General features: G+C 48.1%; 1 protein-coding gene across 1 annotated transcript; it reads right to left on the bottom strand.

Moving 5' to 3' along the window:
- Positions 1 to 184: 184 nt before the first annotated feature.
- Positions 185 to 2,467, bottom strand: CD52 (CD52 molecule). The gene is made up of 2 exons (XM_003934816.2): positions 2,311 to 2,467; positions 185 to 541 (listed from the first exon to the last, which is right to left on the bottom strand). Exons 1-2 carry the CDS (start codon positions 2,362 to 2,364, stop codon positions 407 to 409), a joined length of 189 nt encoding a protein of 62 aa, XP_003934865.1. The 5' UTR covers positions 2,365 to 2,467; the 3' UTR covers positions 185 to 406.
- Between the last annotated feature and the right edge of the window lie 9,984 nt (positions 2,468 to 12,451).

The raw sequence follows: 12,451 nt of genomic DNA, 5'->3' as shown, positions 1-12,451 counted from the left end.
CCTTGTCCCTGTGACGTGCTTCTAAGGGGAGGGGCCCTCGGCGTTGGAATTTAGGTAGGGAAGCTGGGGGCTGCTCCCTGGTGCCAACTTCCCTTCTGATGAGGGCATGGGAAGCTCTCTGCTACTGCCCCACAGCTGGCTTTTGGGGCATAGGGATGTCCAGTAACCACACATAGGGTCCCACTGCAAGTACAAGGGTAACTTTATTGATCTCCAACTGGGTGGTACTTGGCCCCTACATTAGTACCCCCCCATTTTGGCCGTTGCCCCCATGGCACTGCCTGTCAATTTCCACAACCTGGTGATGTCTGGCATCAATCCCTCCCAAGGATGAAAGGGGATTCTCTTGCACGTGCTGATGGCAGCTGTTTAAGGGGGCACAGGGCTAAGGCGGAGACGTGTCACGTCAACTGAAACAGAAGAGGTGGATGAGGGTGCTGGCCACGAAGAAAAGGAAACCGCCTCCACTTATGTTGCTGGCTGATGATGGGGCAGGGCTGCTTTGGCTGCTGTTGCCGTTTCCCAAAACTCCAGTTTGTATCTGCAGGAGGAGAAGTGGGATAAGCTCAGGGGACTTTTTTTTTTTTTTTTGAGGTGGAGTCTTGCTGTCACCCAGGCTGGATTGCAGTGGTGAGATCTCAGCTAACTGCATCCTCTGCCTCCCTGGTTCGAGAGATCCTTCTGCCTCAGACTCCTGAGTAGCTGGGATTACAGACTCGCACCCACCATACCTGGCTAATTTTTTTTTTTTTTTTTTGGAGATGAAATCTCGCTTTGTCACCCAGGCTGGAATGCAGTGGCATGATCTTGGCTCACTGCAACCTCTGCCTCCTGGGTTCGAGTGATTCTCCTGCCTCAGCCTCCTGAGTAGGTGGGACTACAAGCACCCACCACTATGCCCAGCTAATTTTTGTATTTTTAGTAGAGACGGAGTTTCACCATGTTGGTCTGGCTGGTCTCGAATTCTTGACCTCGTGATCCACCCGCCTCAGCCTCCCAAAGTGCTGGAATTACAGGATTACAGGTGTAAACCACTCCACCCGGGTTTTTGTTTTGTTTTTGTTTTTTTTTAGATGGAATTTCACTCTTTTGCCCAGGCTGGAATGAAGTGGTGTGATCTTGGTTCACTGCAACCTCCACCCCCGGTTCAAGCAATTCTGCCTCAGCCTCCTGAGTAGCTGTGATTATAGGCACCCATCATTATGCCCAGCTAATTTCTGTGTTTTTAGTAAAGATGAGGTTTTGTCATGTTGGCCAGGCTGGTCTCGAACTCCTGACCTCAGGTGATCTGGCCACCTCAGCCTCCCAAAGGGCTGGAATTACAGACATGAGCCATCATGCCCAGCCACAGAATCTTTCTTTTCACCTCTCCTCAGCCACCAGCCCCTCTGGCATAGAGGGAGATGGGAGCAGGGCGGGGAGGGGGTGGGGGGCGCCTAGCCCTTGACCTTCCTAGCCTGGCAAAGGGCTTAGCTTCCCTGAGCCTCTTTCCTCTTCTGAGCGGGGAGAAGTTCATCACAGTTGTGAAGGTCACATGAGCTGGGGCCGAGTGAAAAAGCACTTGGCAAAGTGTGGGTGGCTGGATGTGGGGTGGGAAAATGCCCAGGTGGTAATCAAGCTGTCCTTAATGCTTGATGGAGCTTCAACTAGAGCTGTTTTTGATGGAGATTAAGCTGGTCTTGATGGTGATCAAGCTGTTCTTGATCAAGAACTTGATGGCTCCTGTCTCCTGTACTGACTCCCCTCTGGGCACCTGGGATTCTACCAAAGCTGCCTCCTGGAATAGCAGTTGCTTTTGAGACTCCAGTTGTTTCTGAAGTGGGAGAGTTCTGTCTTCTTTGCATTCCCGAACATCCAGGCTTCTCTCTGGCATGGGAGTGGGGTCGAGTGTCCCCTGTCACCTCCAGAACCAGACCAGCCTCCCCTTGGACATCTCCTGGCCTCTCCCCAAAGGACCATTTCCCCAGACTCCCTGTGGGCCGATGCCTTCCTCACTCAGGGTTGTCTTCCCAAGTCTCTTAGTTCCCTATTATTCCACAGCACCCCTTGGGTGCCCCAATGCACCTGGCACCCTGTAAGTGCTCCCCAGCTGTGGATACAGGTTTCTATCAGGGCAGCCCTCAAGCAGTCCAGCCCCAGCCGGAAGAGCTGAAAGGCTGGGTGGTCAGGCCCACTGAGTCCCTGATTTTCCTGTTGGAGTCCATCTGCTGTGCTCCCAGGAGAGAAGGCTGGGGCTCTGCCAGCTCACATCCTGTATGCTCCCCCTCCATGCCAAGCAACTTTGGGGAGTTTGCCAGGGGTTGCTCTTACCTGTACCATAACCAGGAGGCTGATGGTGAGGAGGAAGAAGAGGAAGCGCTTCATTTTGGATCTTGGTGGCTGTCCTTGTAGCAGCTTTTGAGGTGATCTCAGGGCTCTCTGGAGGCTGCTTTTGGCTTGGCTGCTTTTGAACCAGGAGGCAGGGGAGGCGGGGTGGGGTAGGGAGAGGAAGGAGGTCCTATGAGGTGGAGGAGGGGTGTGGCTTCCTCTCCTCGGATCTAGCGGTGGATGATACCAGGCCCTAGTTTCTAAGGCCCTGGCTGAGGGAGCAGGCCAGATCCTATGAGATAGGAGAGAGGTAAACCCAGAGGCATCGGTGAGAGTAAGTATGGCCCGAGGCTTGGAGTCATGCATCCTGCAGGCTGAATTCTGGTTTAATCACTGACCAACCCTGAGACCCTGGGCCAGAAACTCTACCTCTCTGACCCTTAAACAAAAGAACTGCTGGATTACATGTAATAACCCATTTTTTAAAAGCCAGCACATAGTAAAATTCCATAAATGAGTTTGTTGTTTAGAGAAGATTGGGGTAGGGGATAGGAGCTGAAGGAGAAAGGTTGGTATAGAGTTGGGATTCAAGGGAAGGCTGTAGATGGGCTGCAGGTTCTGAATGAAGGCTTGGGGAATATTTAGATTGTAGAAGGGATGGTAGAGTTCTGTGAAAGTGCTGGGGGTTAGGAATCAGGAAGCCCATGTTTTAGCTGGGCTTTCTCTAGTCCTCAGTTCCTCATTTCAAGAATTGGGAAGACTGAAATAGATTATTTCTGAAGTTTCTTAAGACTTAGCGTTTTGTTTGTGTGTTTTTATTTTATTTTATTTTATTTTTTTGAGATAGAGTTTCACTCTATCCCGGGCTGGAGTGCAGTGGCACGATCTCAGCTTGTTACAACCTCCACTCCTGGATTCAAGCAATTATCCTGCCTCAGCCTCCCAAGCAGCTGGAACTACAGGTGCATGCCACCATGCCTGGCTAATTTTTTTTGTGTGTGTGTATATATATATATATAAAAAATATAATTTTTCATATCTATATATGTGTATATAGATACAAAAAATAAATTAGCCAGGCATGGTGGCATGCACCTGTAGTCCCAGCTACTGGGGAGGCTGAGGCACAATAATTGCTGGAAACCAGGAAATATATATATATATTTTAGTAGAGATGGGGTTTCTTTTTTTTTGTCTTTTCTTTTCTTTTCTTTTCTTTTTTGAGATGGAGTCTTGCTCTGTCACCCAGGCTGAAGTGCAGTGGTGTGACCTCGGCTCACTGCAACCTCCGCCTCCCTGCAACCTCTGCCTCCCAAGTGATTTTCCTGTCTCAGCCTCCTGAGTAGTGGGGATTATAGGTGCGAGCCACCACGCCCACCTAATTTTTGTATTTTTAGTAGAGACAGGGTTTCACCATGTTGGTCAGGCTAGTCTCAAACGCCTGACCTCAAGTGATCCACACACTTCGGCCTCCCAAAGTGCTGGAATTACAGGCATGAGCCACCTCAACCAGCCAAGATCTAGTGTTTTGTGATTTGGGTAGATAAAGTTGCAAGCAGATGGATTGCTTTTATCAACTGAGGATGAATGGGAGTGGAGCTAGGGAGGGGACAAGCAGGTGACTGAACTGCGGGGGAAGGGGACTGGGGTGAGCGAGTGGCTGTGAGGGCCCAGTAAAGGGTGAGGGGTGAGAGGAACCCAAAGCTGCCTGGACAGTGCTCCATGCCTTATGCACCCTCTCATTTGATTCCCTCCATGGTGCCCTCCGTTTGTCCGCATTTGACCAATGAAGACACTGACGCTTAGATGTTAAGTGAACTTGCTAAGGTCGTAAATGGTGAAGCTAGTCTCATTTGACCTTGAATCCAGGTCTGTTTGAAGCCACAGCCTTGTATGAAACCTCTGGGGCTGCCCTAGAATTCACCCGTTACGTCTTGGTTCCCTCCATTCCCATCCCCTCCCCTATACCAACTCCTCCCAGGCCCCAGGGATTGGTAACTGCAGCCCGACTGAGGCCCACTCTGTCTTCGAACTCTCCCTTCCTTAGTCTCTGTTAGGCCTCATTGACATGCTACGTAGTAAAGGGAAAACTTCCCTCACTTCTCTTCCATTGTTTTGGGCCGTGTGTTGCAAGCCCGGAGAAGACCTGGTTAAGGCCAGGTCCAAAGAGAAAAACTGAGACCGGGCATGGGGGCTACGCCTGCAATCCCAGCATTTTGGGAGGCTGAGGCGGGCAGATCACTTGAGCACAGGAGTTTGAGACCACCGGGACAACACAGGGAGGCCCCATCTCTAAAAAAAAAAAAAAAAAAAAAAAATAGAAAAATTAGCCGGGCATAGTAGCACAAACCTATAGCCTTAGCTACTTGGGAGATTGAGACAGGAGGATTGCTTGTGCCTGGGAGGTCCAGGCTGCAATAAGCCGTGATTGTGCCACTGTACTCCAGCCTGGGAGACAGAGCAAGACCTTGTCTCAAAAAAAAAAAAAAAAAAAAAAATTGAGAGGGCCAAGTAGTGGCTCACGAGTGTAATCCCAGCACTTTGGGTGGCCAAGGTGGGTGGATCACCTGAAGTCAAGAGTTCACGACCAGCCTGGCCAACATGGTGAAACCCAGCTCTACTAAAAATACAAAAATTGGCTGGACATGGTGTCAGACACCTGTAATCCTAGCTACTTGGGAGGTTGAAGCGGGAGAATTGCTTGAACTCAGGAGAAAGAGGTTGCAGTGAGCTGAGATCGCACCATTGCACTCCAGCCTGGGCGACAAGAACAAAACTCCACCTCAAAAAAAAAAAAAGAGAGAGAGAGAGAGAGAGAGAAGAACTGAGAGTCAAAACTGATAAAAGAAAGCCAGGAAGTGGGGGGGTGGGCAGGGAGGGAGAGAAAAGGGAGGAGCCCCCAGCCACCCACCTTTCCCTGCCCCCATCCCTGCTCCTTCACCCAGAGGTCTCTCCTCACCCTTGACTCAAGTTCTCAGCGGCCTTTGATGTGCTGCTGATTCTAGGGTTGGTGGGGGTAGGTGATTCTGGGGTTCATATGAGCCGGGGAGGTGGCCAGTGCCAGAGGGCACTGGTCCAGGAGACAGGATACCCATGTTGAAGTCTGAGATTAGTCTGCTGAAAATTAGCTCCATCACACTGTGCAATCTTCTACCCTCTTACAAAGAGGTAGCCAGACAGTCTGTTATACTTTTCCCTGCTGGAGATGCATGTGAGGATACTAAATGCCAGACTCATATTTGTAAACATTTTCTTGCAAACCTCAGAAGCTTCATTTTCACCTCCTGATGCTCTGAGGAGTGTTTTATAATCCATGTATTTCCTCTGCAAGGAAAGCCCTTCTCCAGTTATTTTACCTGGCAAACTCTTTTTCTTTTTTACCTTGAGACAGATTCTTGCCCTTGTCACCCAGGCTGGAGTACAGTGGTGCAATCATAGCCCACTGTAACCTTGAACTCCTGGGCTCAAGCAATCCTCGTGCCTCATCCTCCTGAGTAGCTGGGACTACAGGTGCGTGCCACCACGCCCAGCTAATTTTTGGGGTGGTGGGGGATGGAGTTTTGCTATGTTGCCCAAACTGCAAACTCTTCTTTATTCTTCAAGATTTAGCTCAGGAGCCCCTTCCCCAGGAAGACTTTTCACTTGCCCTAGGAAACTCAGAGAAGAGTTGTTCCTAAATGTTAGAAGGGCCCTCTCTGTTGACCTCTGTTCTAAATACTGTGTCTACCAAGAATGTGGTCTGTCCCTTGTGGGTTGGGACTAGGTTTTTTCACTTCTCTTACTCAGCACAGCACAGAATATGGCACAGAGTAGGTGTCAGGGACTGCCGGAAGAATGACTGCATTTAATGCATCTATGTCTATTCCTGCCTCGGAGCTAGTGGTCCTGCATTTATTCATCCAGTACATATTTATTATGGGGCAGCAGTAGAGTCAGTACTGAATGGTTATCAATACAGAAAAGAAATAAGGGGCTGAGAGAAGTAAGCCCTTTACTTGGAGCTGCTCTTCTCCTAAAAGTATTTGCCACTTCTAGAGGGGACGGCCGAGAAACAGCCGAGCTTTCTCATATTCATATGCCTACAAATGGATGGGAGAAAAACTATAGTTCTAGATCTCCTAAGACAAGGGAGTCCTGAAAGACTCCCCCAACTAGGTTTTGGGTTGGACCATGGGGAGTGAGAATAAACAGGAAACAACAGCCCAACCCTCAAAGAAATTGAAGACAACATAACCGAAAAGAAGAAACAGATAATAGAAAGTAATACAAAAGATCCAGACAATGGAATCATCAATTAAATTTTCAGATAACTGTGCTTACTATACTCGAAGACATTTTCCTCTTCTGCCTTCTGAGCAGCAGGATAAGATTGACACTGGACAAGATTAAGAACTAGAAGTTAGGCCGGGTGCGGTGGCTCATGCCTGTAATCCCAGCACTTTGGAAGGCTAAGGCAGGTAGATTGCCTGAGGTCAGGAGTTCAAGACCAGCCAGGGCAACATGGTGAAACCCCGTCTCTACCAAAAATAAAAACTTAGCCAGGCATGGTAGTCCATGCCTGTAATCCCAGCTACTCGGGAGGCTGAGGCAGGAGAATCACTTGAACCCGGGACTCGGTGGTTGCAGTGAGGTGAGATTGAGCCATTGCACTCCAGCCTGGGCAACAAGAGTGAAACTCCATCTCAGGAAAGAGAGAGAAAGAGAGAGAGAGAGAGAGAGAGGGAGGGAGAGAGAGAGAACTAGACATTATAGAAAAGAACTGAAGAACCAAATGGAAATTCTAGAACTGAAAAATACAGTAATAAAAATTAGGAACTCAGTGGATAGGTTTAACAACCAATTAGGCACAACTGAAGAGAAAATTAGTGAAGATCATAAGAAAATATTATGAGAGCAGAATGTGTTTATTAAGTGCCTGCTGTGTGCCAGGTACTGAACTAGGCACTGGGAATACAGCAGTAAACATAAAGACACACTCCCTGCTATTATGGAGCTGATATTCGAGTGGGGAAGCCTAATAAAAACAATGGTAATGTAGATTTTCACAAATGGCACGAGGAAATCAAGCGGGTACTGTGAGAAGAAGAAGTGAAGTGTGGGGAGGGTATATTCCAGGTCAGTGGTCAGGAAAGACCACTCAGAAGAAATGTGTGTGCTGAGACCTGTAGAACAAGAGGGGTCCACGCATGCAAAGCATCTCAGTTCACCATCCCACGCCACTTCCACAGTGTCTTTGGATGACTGTCCCTGGGGTCTAGCACAGTCTCACATGGGCAGGTTCTCCATATGTACTTGATCAATGATAGAATGGAAAACAGCAGGGAGAGAGGAAGGGGAAGAGAGTTGTGGCACACAACACAGTGTGATCTGCCCTGAATTTTTCATCCCCACCGAGACAAGGCTGGGATTCAGTAGCATCACAGAGCATCGAAAGTGAGTCTTCATCCACCCATTCATTCACCTCTCCATTCACCCACCTATCCATTCAGACTTTTGCTCATTCACTCTTTTTTTTCTTTTATTATTTTCTTTTAATTTTTCTTAAATCTTTCCTGGCAACTTTCACTTAATTTTTTTTTTTTTTAAAGACAGAATTTCACTCCTGTTGCCTAGGCTGGAGTGCAATGGCACGATCTTGGCTCACTACAACCTCTGCCTCCCGGGTTCAAGCAATTCTCCTGCCCCAGCCTCTCGAGTTGCTGAGATTACAGGGGCCTGCCACCATGCCTGGCTAATTTTTATATTTTTAGTAGAGACAGCATTTCTTCGTTTGTCTGTTCGGTTTTGAGATGGAGTCTTGCTCTGTTGCCCAGGCTAGGGTGCAGTGCCGTGGTCTCAGCTCACCGCAGCCTCCATCTTCCAGGTTCAAGTGATTCTCCTGCCTCAGCTTCCCGAGTAGCTGGGATTATAAGTGCCCGCCGCTGCACCCAGCTAATTTTTGTATTTTTAGTGGAGATGGGGTTTCACCATGTTGGCCAGGCTGGTCTCAAACTTTGGACCCCGTGATCCACCCACCTTACTCTCTCAAAGCGCTGGGATTACAGGCGTGAGCCACTGCACCTGGCCAGAGACCGGGTTTCACCATGTTGGCCAGGCTGGTCTTGAACTCCCGACCTTGTGATTCGGGCCCCTAACCCTGTCGGCCTCCCCAAGTGCTCAGATTACAGCCACTGCGTCCAGCCTAATTGACTCTTTTGATTAATTTATTGACATCTACTGTGTGTCAGGCAAGATGAATGAGTGAGGGTCCTTTCCTCTGAGGAATTTATAGCCCAGCAGGGAGACCCATATGCTAAAATCACAAAGCTGAGTAAGTAATGCTATAATGGGCCAGGTGTGGTGGCTCAAGCCTGTAATCCCAGCACTTTGGGCGGCAGAGGTGGACGGATCACCGGAGGTCAGCGGTTCGAGACCAGCCTGGTTAACATGGTGAAACCGCATCTTTACTAAAAATACAAAAATTAGCCAAGTGTAGTGGTGCACACCTATAATCCCAGCTACTCGGGAGGCTGAGGCACAAGAATTGCTTGAACCCGGAGGCGGAGACTGCAGTGAGCCAAAATCCCACCGCTGCACTCCAGCCTGGGCAACAGAACGAGACTCTGTCTCAAACAACAACAACAACAAAAGAATGCTATAATGGCAGCTGGGCTTTCAGAGAGTGGAGGGTAGAGTGTGATTCTGCTTGTGAGGGAGTGGGGATGAATCAGAGATGATTTCATGGGGGAGGGGACATTTGAACTGGTTGAAGGATCGAATGGGAATTTTCCCAAATGGAAGAAGCAAGAGAGGATGTTCTCATTGGAAGGAGAGGCCAGAACGTAGGGAAGAACGTGACGGTTTATGGAACATGAGAAAGTCAGGACCCAGAACAGGACAGCTGCAAATACCAGGCTAAGCTGTAGATGATGAATTTTCATCTAAGGTGGTGGTGATGTGAGTGGAGAAGGGGAAAGGTGGGAGAAAGAGCTAGATTTTTATTCTGCTAAAGAGATTTGGAGGAACTCTTTCTCCTTTATTATTTACCTTTTACTTCCTGAGCTGGCAGAACTCAATAAACTCTTTAACCCCAGAGGGCTCATAACTGATAAGAATCTTTCAGAAAATGACCTAAAAGCAAAGTAGACTCTGTCCACTCTCAAGAATAGAGACTTCCAGAGCCACCTAGCCCCAGAGCTGGGGTCGACTTCCTCACCCTGCAGGTGGGAAACAGGTCCAGAAAGAGCCTTGCTCAGGACCACCCTCCTCCCAGTCACCATAATCAGACAGTGAATAGCCACCACCATATGTGATCAAGAGGCTGGGCAACGCCATCTCAGGAGTCCACAGGGAATCCTTCCAGCTTGGAAGTGGTTGGATGGGTCTCCAAAGCCTTCGCAACACTCAAGTCTTCTATCAGCCTGGAGACCTCAGAGATTTCCAGACCTTATAAGATGTGGGAAGATAAATATAGGTTAAAAAAAATCAGATGAGCTTAGACTCTTGTTTCCTTTTTATAATTTTGTTTTTGAAAAACACCTTTTCTTTTTCTTTTTTTTTTTCTTTTTTTTTTTTTTTTGAGACAGAGTCTGGCTCTGTTGCCCAAGCTGGAGTGCAGTGGTGCAATCTTGGCTCACTGAAACCTCCACCTCCTGGGTTCAAGCAATTCTCCTGCCTTAGCCTCCCAAGTAATTGGGGTTACAGGTGCCTGCCACCATGCCCTGCTAATTTTTGTAATTTTTTTTTGAGATGGAGTGTCACTCTTGTCTCCCAGCCTGGAGTGCAGTGGCGCGACCTCCGACTCCCAGGTTCAAGCAATTCTCTTGCCTTAGCCTCCCAAGTAGCTGGGATTATAGGTGCATACCACCACACCCGGCTGATTTTTATATGTTTAGTAGAGACAGGGTTTCACCATGTTGGCTAGGCTGGTCTTGAACTCCTGACCTCTGGTGATCCACCTACCTTAGCTTCCCAAAGTGCTTGGATTACAGGCATGAGACACCACACCTGGCCTAATTTTTGTGTTTTTCAGGAGAGACAGGGTACCATGTAGGCCAGGCTGGTCTTAAACCCCTGACTTCAGGTGATCCACCCACCTGGGCCTCACAAAGTGTTGGGATTACAGGCTTGAGCCACTGTGCTAGACCAAAAACTCCTCTTTTTTTGAGCCAGGCATGGTGGCAAGAGGGTATAGTCTCAGCTACTCGGGAGGCCAAGAGGCTGAGGCAGGAGGATCCCTTGAGCACAGGAGTTCAAATCTAGCCTGGGCAATATAGAGAGAGCCTGTCTCTAAAAATAAATAAATGAGTAAAGAAAGAAAAGAAAAACACCTTTTCAGAAGCAATAATGCAACAACATTATAGGTATTTTTTAAAATTATATATATATATATATATATATATATTTTTTTTTTTCAGCTGTTGTCCCCACTAATGCCGGGGCCGATGCCACATTGTGGGAAATTCAATTTGTACAATAATCCTAGGAGGTAAATTGTATTAGTATCTCTACTTTACAGGTATGGACACTGAGACTCTGGTAAGTGATGTATCTTGAGCAGGAACAGCCAGCTATTAAGTGACAGAGCCCAGCCTCATAGAGTTGTTAAATTATACTGGCCCATAGTACAATGTATCCTCAACAAATGATGGCAATTATTTTCCACGTTTCTCCAGTGAAAGTGTATATTTTTACAATAAAACTCTTACTTCCCCAATAAATGTTATCTTTTAAAAAATCAAACAACTTGGGGCTGGGCGCAGTGGCTCACGCCTGTAGTTTCAGCACTTTGGGAGGCCAAGGAGGGCAGATCACACAGTCAAGAGATCGAGACTATCCTGGCCAACATAGTGAAACCCCGCCCCCGTCTCTACTCAAAATACAAACAAATTAGCTGGGCGTGGTGGCACAAGCCTGCAGTACCAGCTACTTGGAAGGCTGAGGCTGGAGAATTGCTTGAACCTGGGAAGTGGATGTTGCAGCCAGCTGAGATTATGCCACTGCACTCCAGCCTGGAGACAGAGTGAGACTCCATCTCAAAACAAAACAAAACAAAACAAAACAAAAAACACAAAAACCAAGCAACTGACCTGCCAGGCTAGAGGGCCTCCATTTCCCTCCCAGGAACTAGATGTTTGCTGAATGTCCTGCTGCTCGGGAATCTTGAGCCAGGCCCTGGGTGGGAGGAAGGGATGGGGTAAATCCTGGTCCCTGGGTAAATGCCACTTACGCGATCTGGTTCTTGCTGAGGCAGGAAACAGTGGGCAGACCACAGCAGGGCTCATGAGGCCAGAGCTCCTGCCTCCCACGCATGCTTACCTTCATGAGCAAGGTGGCAGTATGAAATTGCTACTCTCCCTGACTACAGCTCCAACCCCAAAAAACACTTGGCCCCAGCGTGATCTTAGACTTTCTCATCTTCATAGACCTAAAACCTCAGAAAACTTTCTGGGAGCAGCTCAGCAACGAGAGGTCCTTCCACCTCCACTTTCCAGTCACACTTTCCGCCTAGACTCCTCCCTTGGCAGTAAGTCTGTAACACCTGCATCCTTGGCTTATTTATGCCTACCTGGTTTACCAGAGTGAAAGTTTCTAGGAAGAGCATGGACTTTTTTTTTTTTTTTTTTTTTTTTGAGACAGAGTTGTTCTTTCACCTAGGCTGGTGTGCAGTGGTGCGACCTTGGCTTACTGCAACCTCCACCTCCTGGGTTCAAGTGATTCTCCTGCCTCAGCCTTCAGAGTAGTTGGGATTACAGGTGCCCACCACCATGCCCACCTAATTTTTGTATTTTTAGTAGAGACAGGGTTTCACTGTGTTGGCCAGGCTGGTGTTGAACTCCTGACCTTGTGATCCATCCACCTCGGCCTCCCAAAGTGCTGGTATTACAGGCGTGAGTCACCGCACCCGACCTGAACATGGACTCTTGAGGCAGACTCTTCTGGGTTTGAATCCACCTCTGCTTTATAATCTTATGCAAGCCACTGTAGTACCCTGAGCTTCGTTTTCTTATCTGTAAATTTCATAATATTGCCATCTAGTTCTTGGAAGGCACTCAGTAGTGGTAGCTCTCTTTAGCTTCCAATTTGCGTATAAAGAATGCCGTCCACTTTGGCAGGCAGAGATGGTTGGATCGCTTGAGCTCAGGAGTTCAAGATCAGCCTGGGC

This window comes from Saimiri boliviensis, chromosome 11 (assembly GCF_048565385.1).
Source record: "Saimiri boliviensis isolate mSaiBol1 chromosome 11, mSaiBol1.pri, whole genome shotgun sequence".
Classification (NCBI taxonomy): Eukaryota; Metazoa; Chordata; class Mammalia; order Primates; family Cebidae; genus Saimiri; species Saimiri boliviensis.
This window is presented reverse-complemented; position numbering and strand designations above follow the sequence as displayed.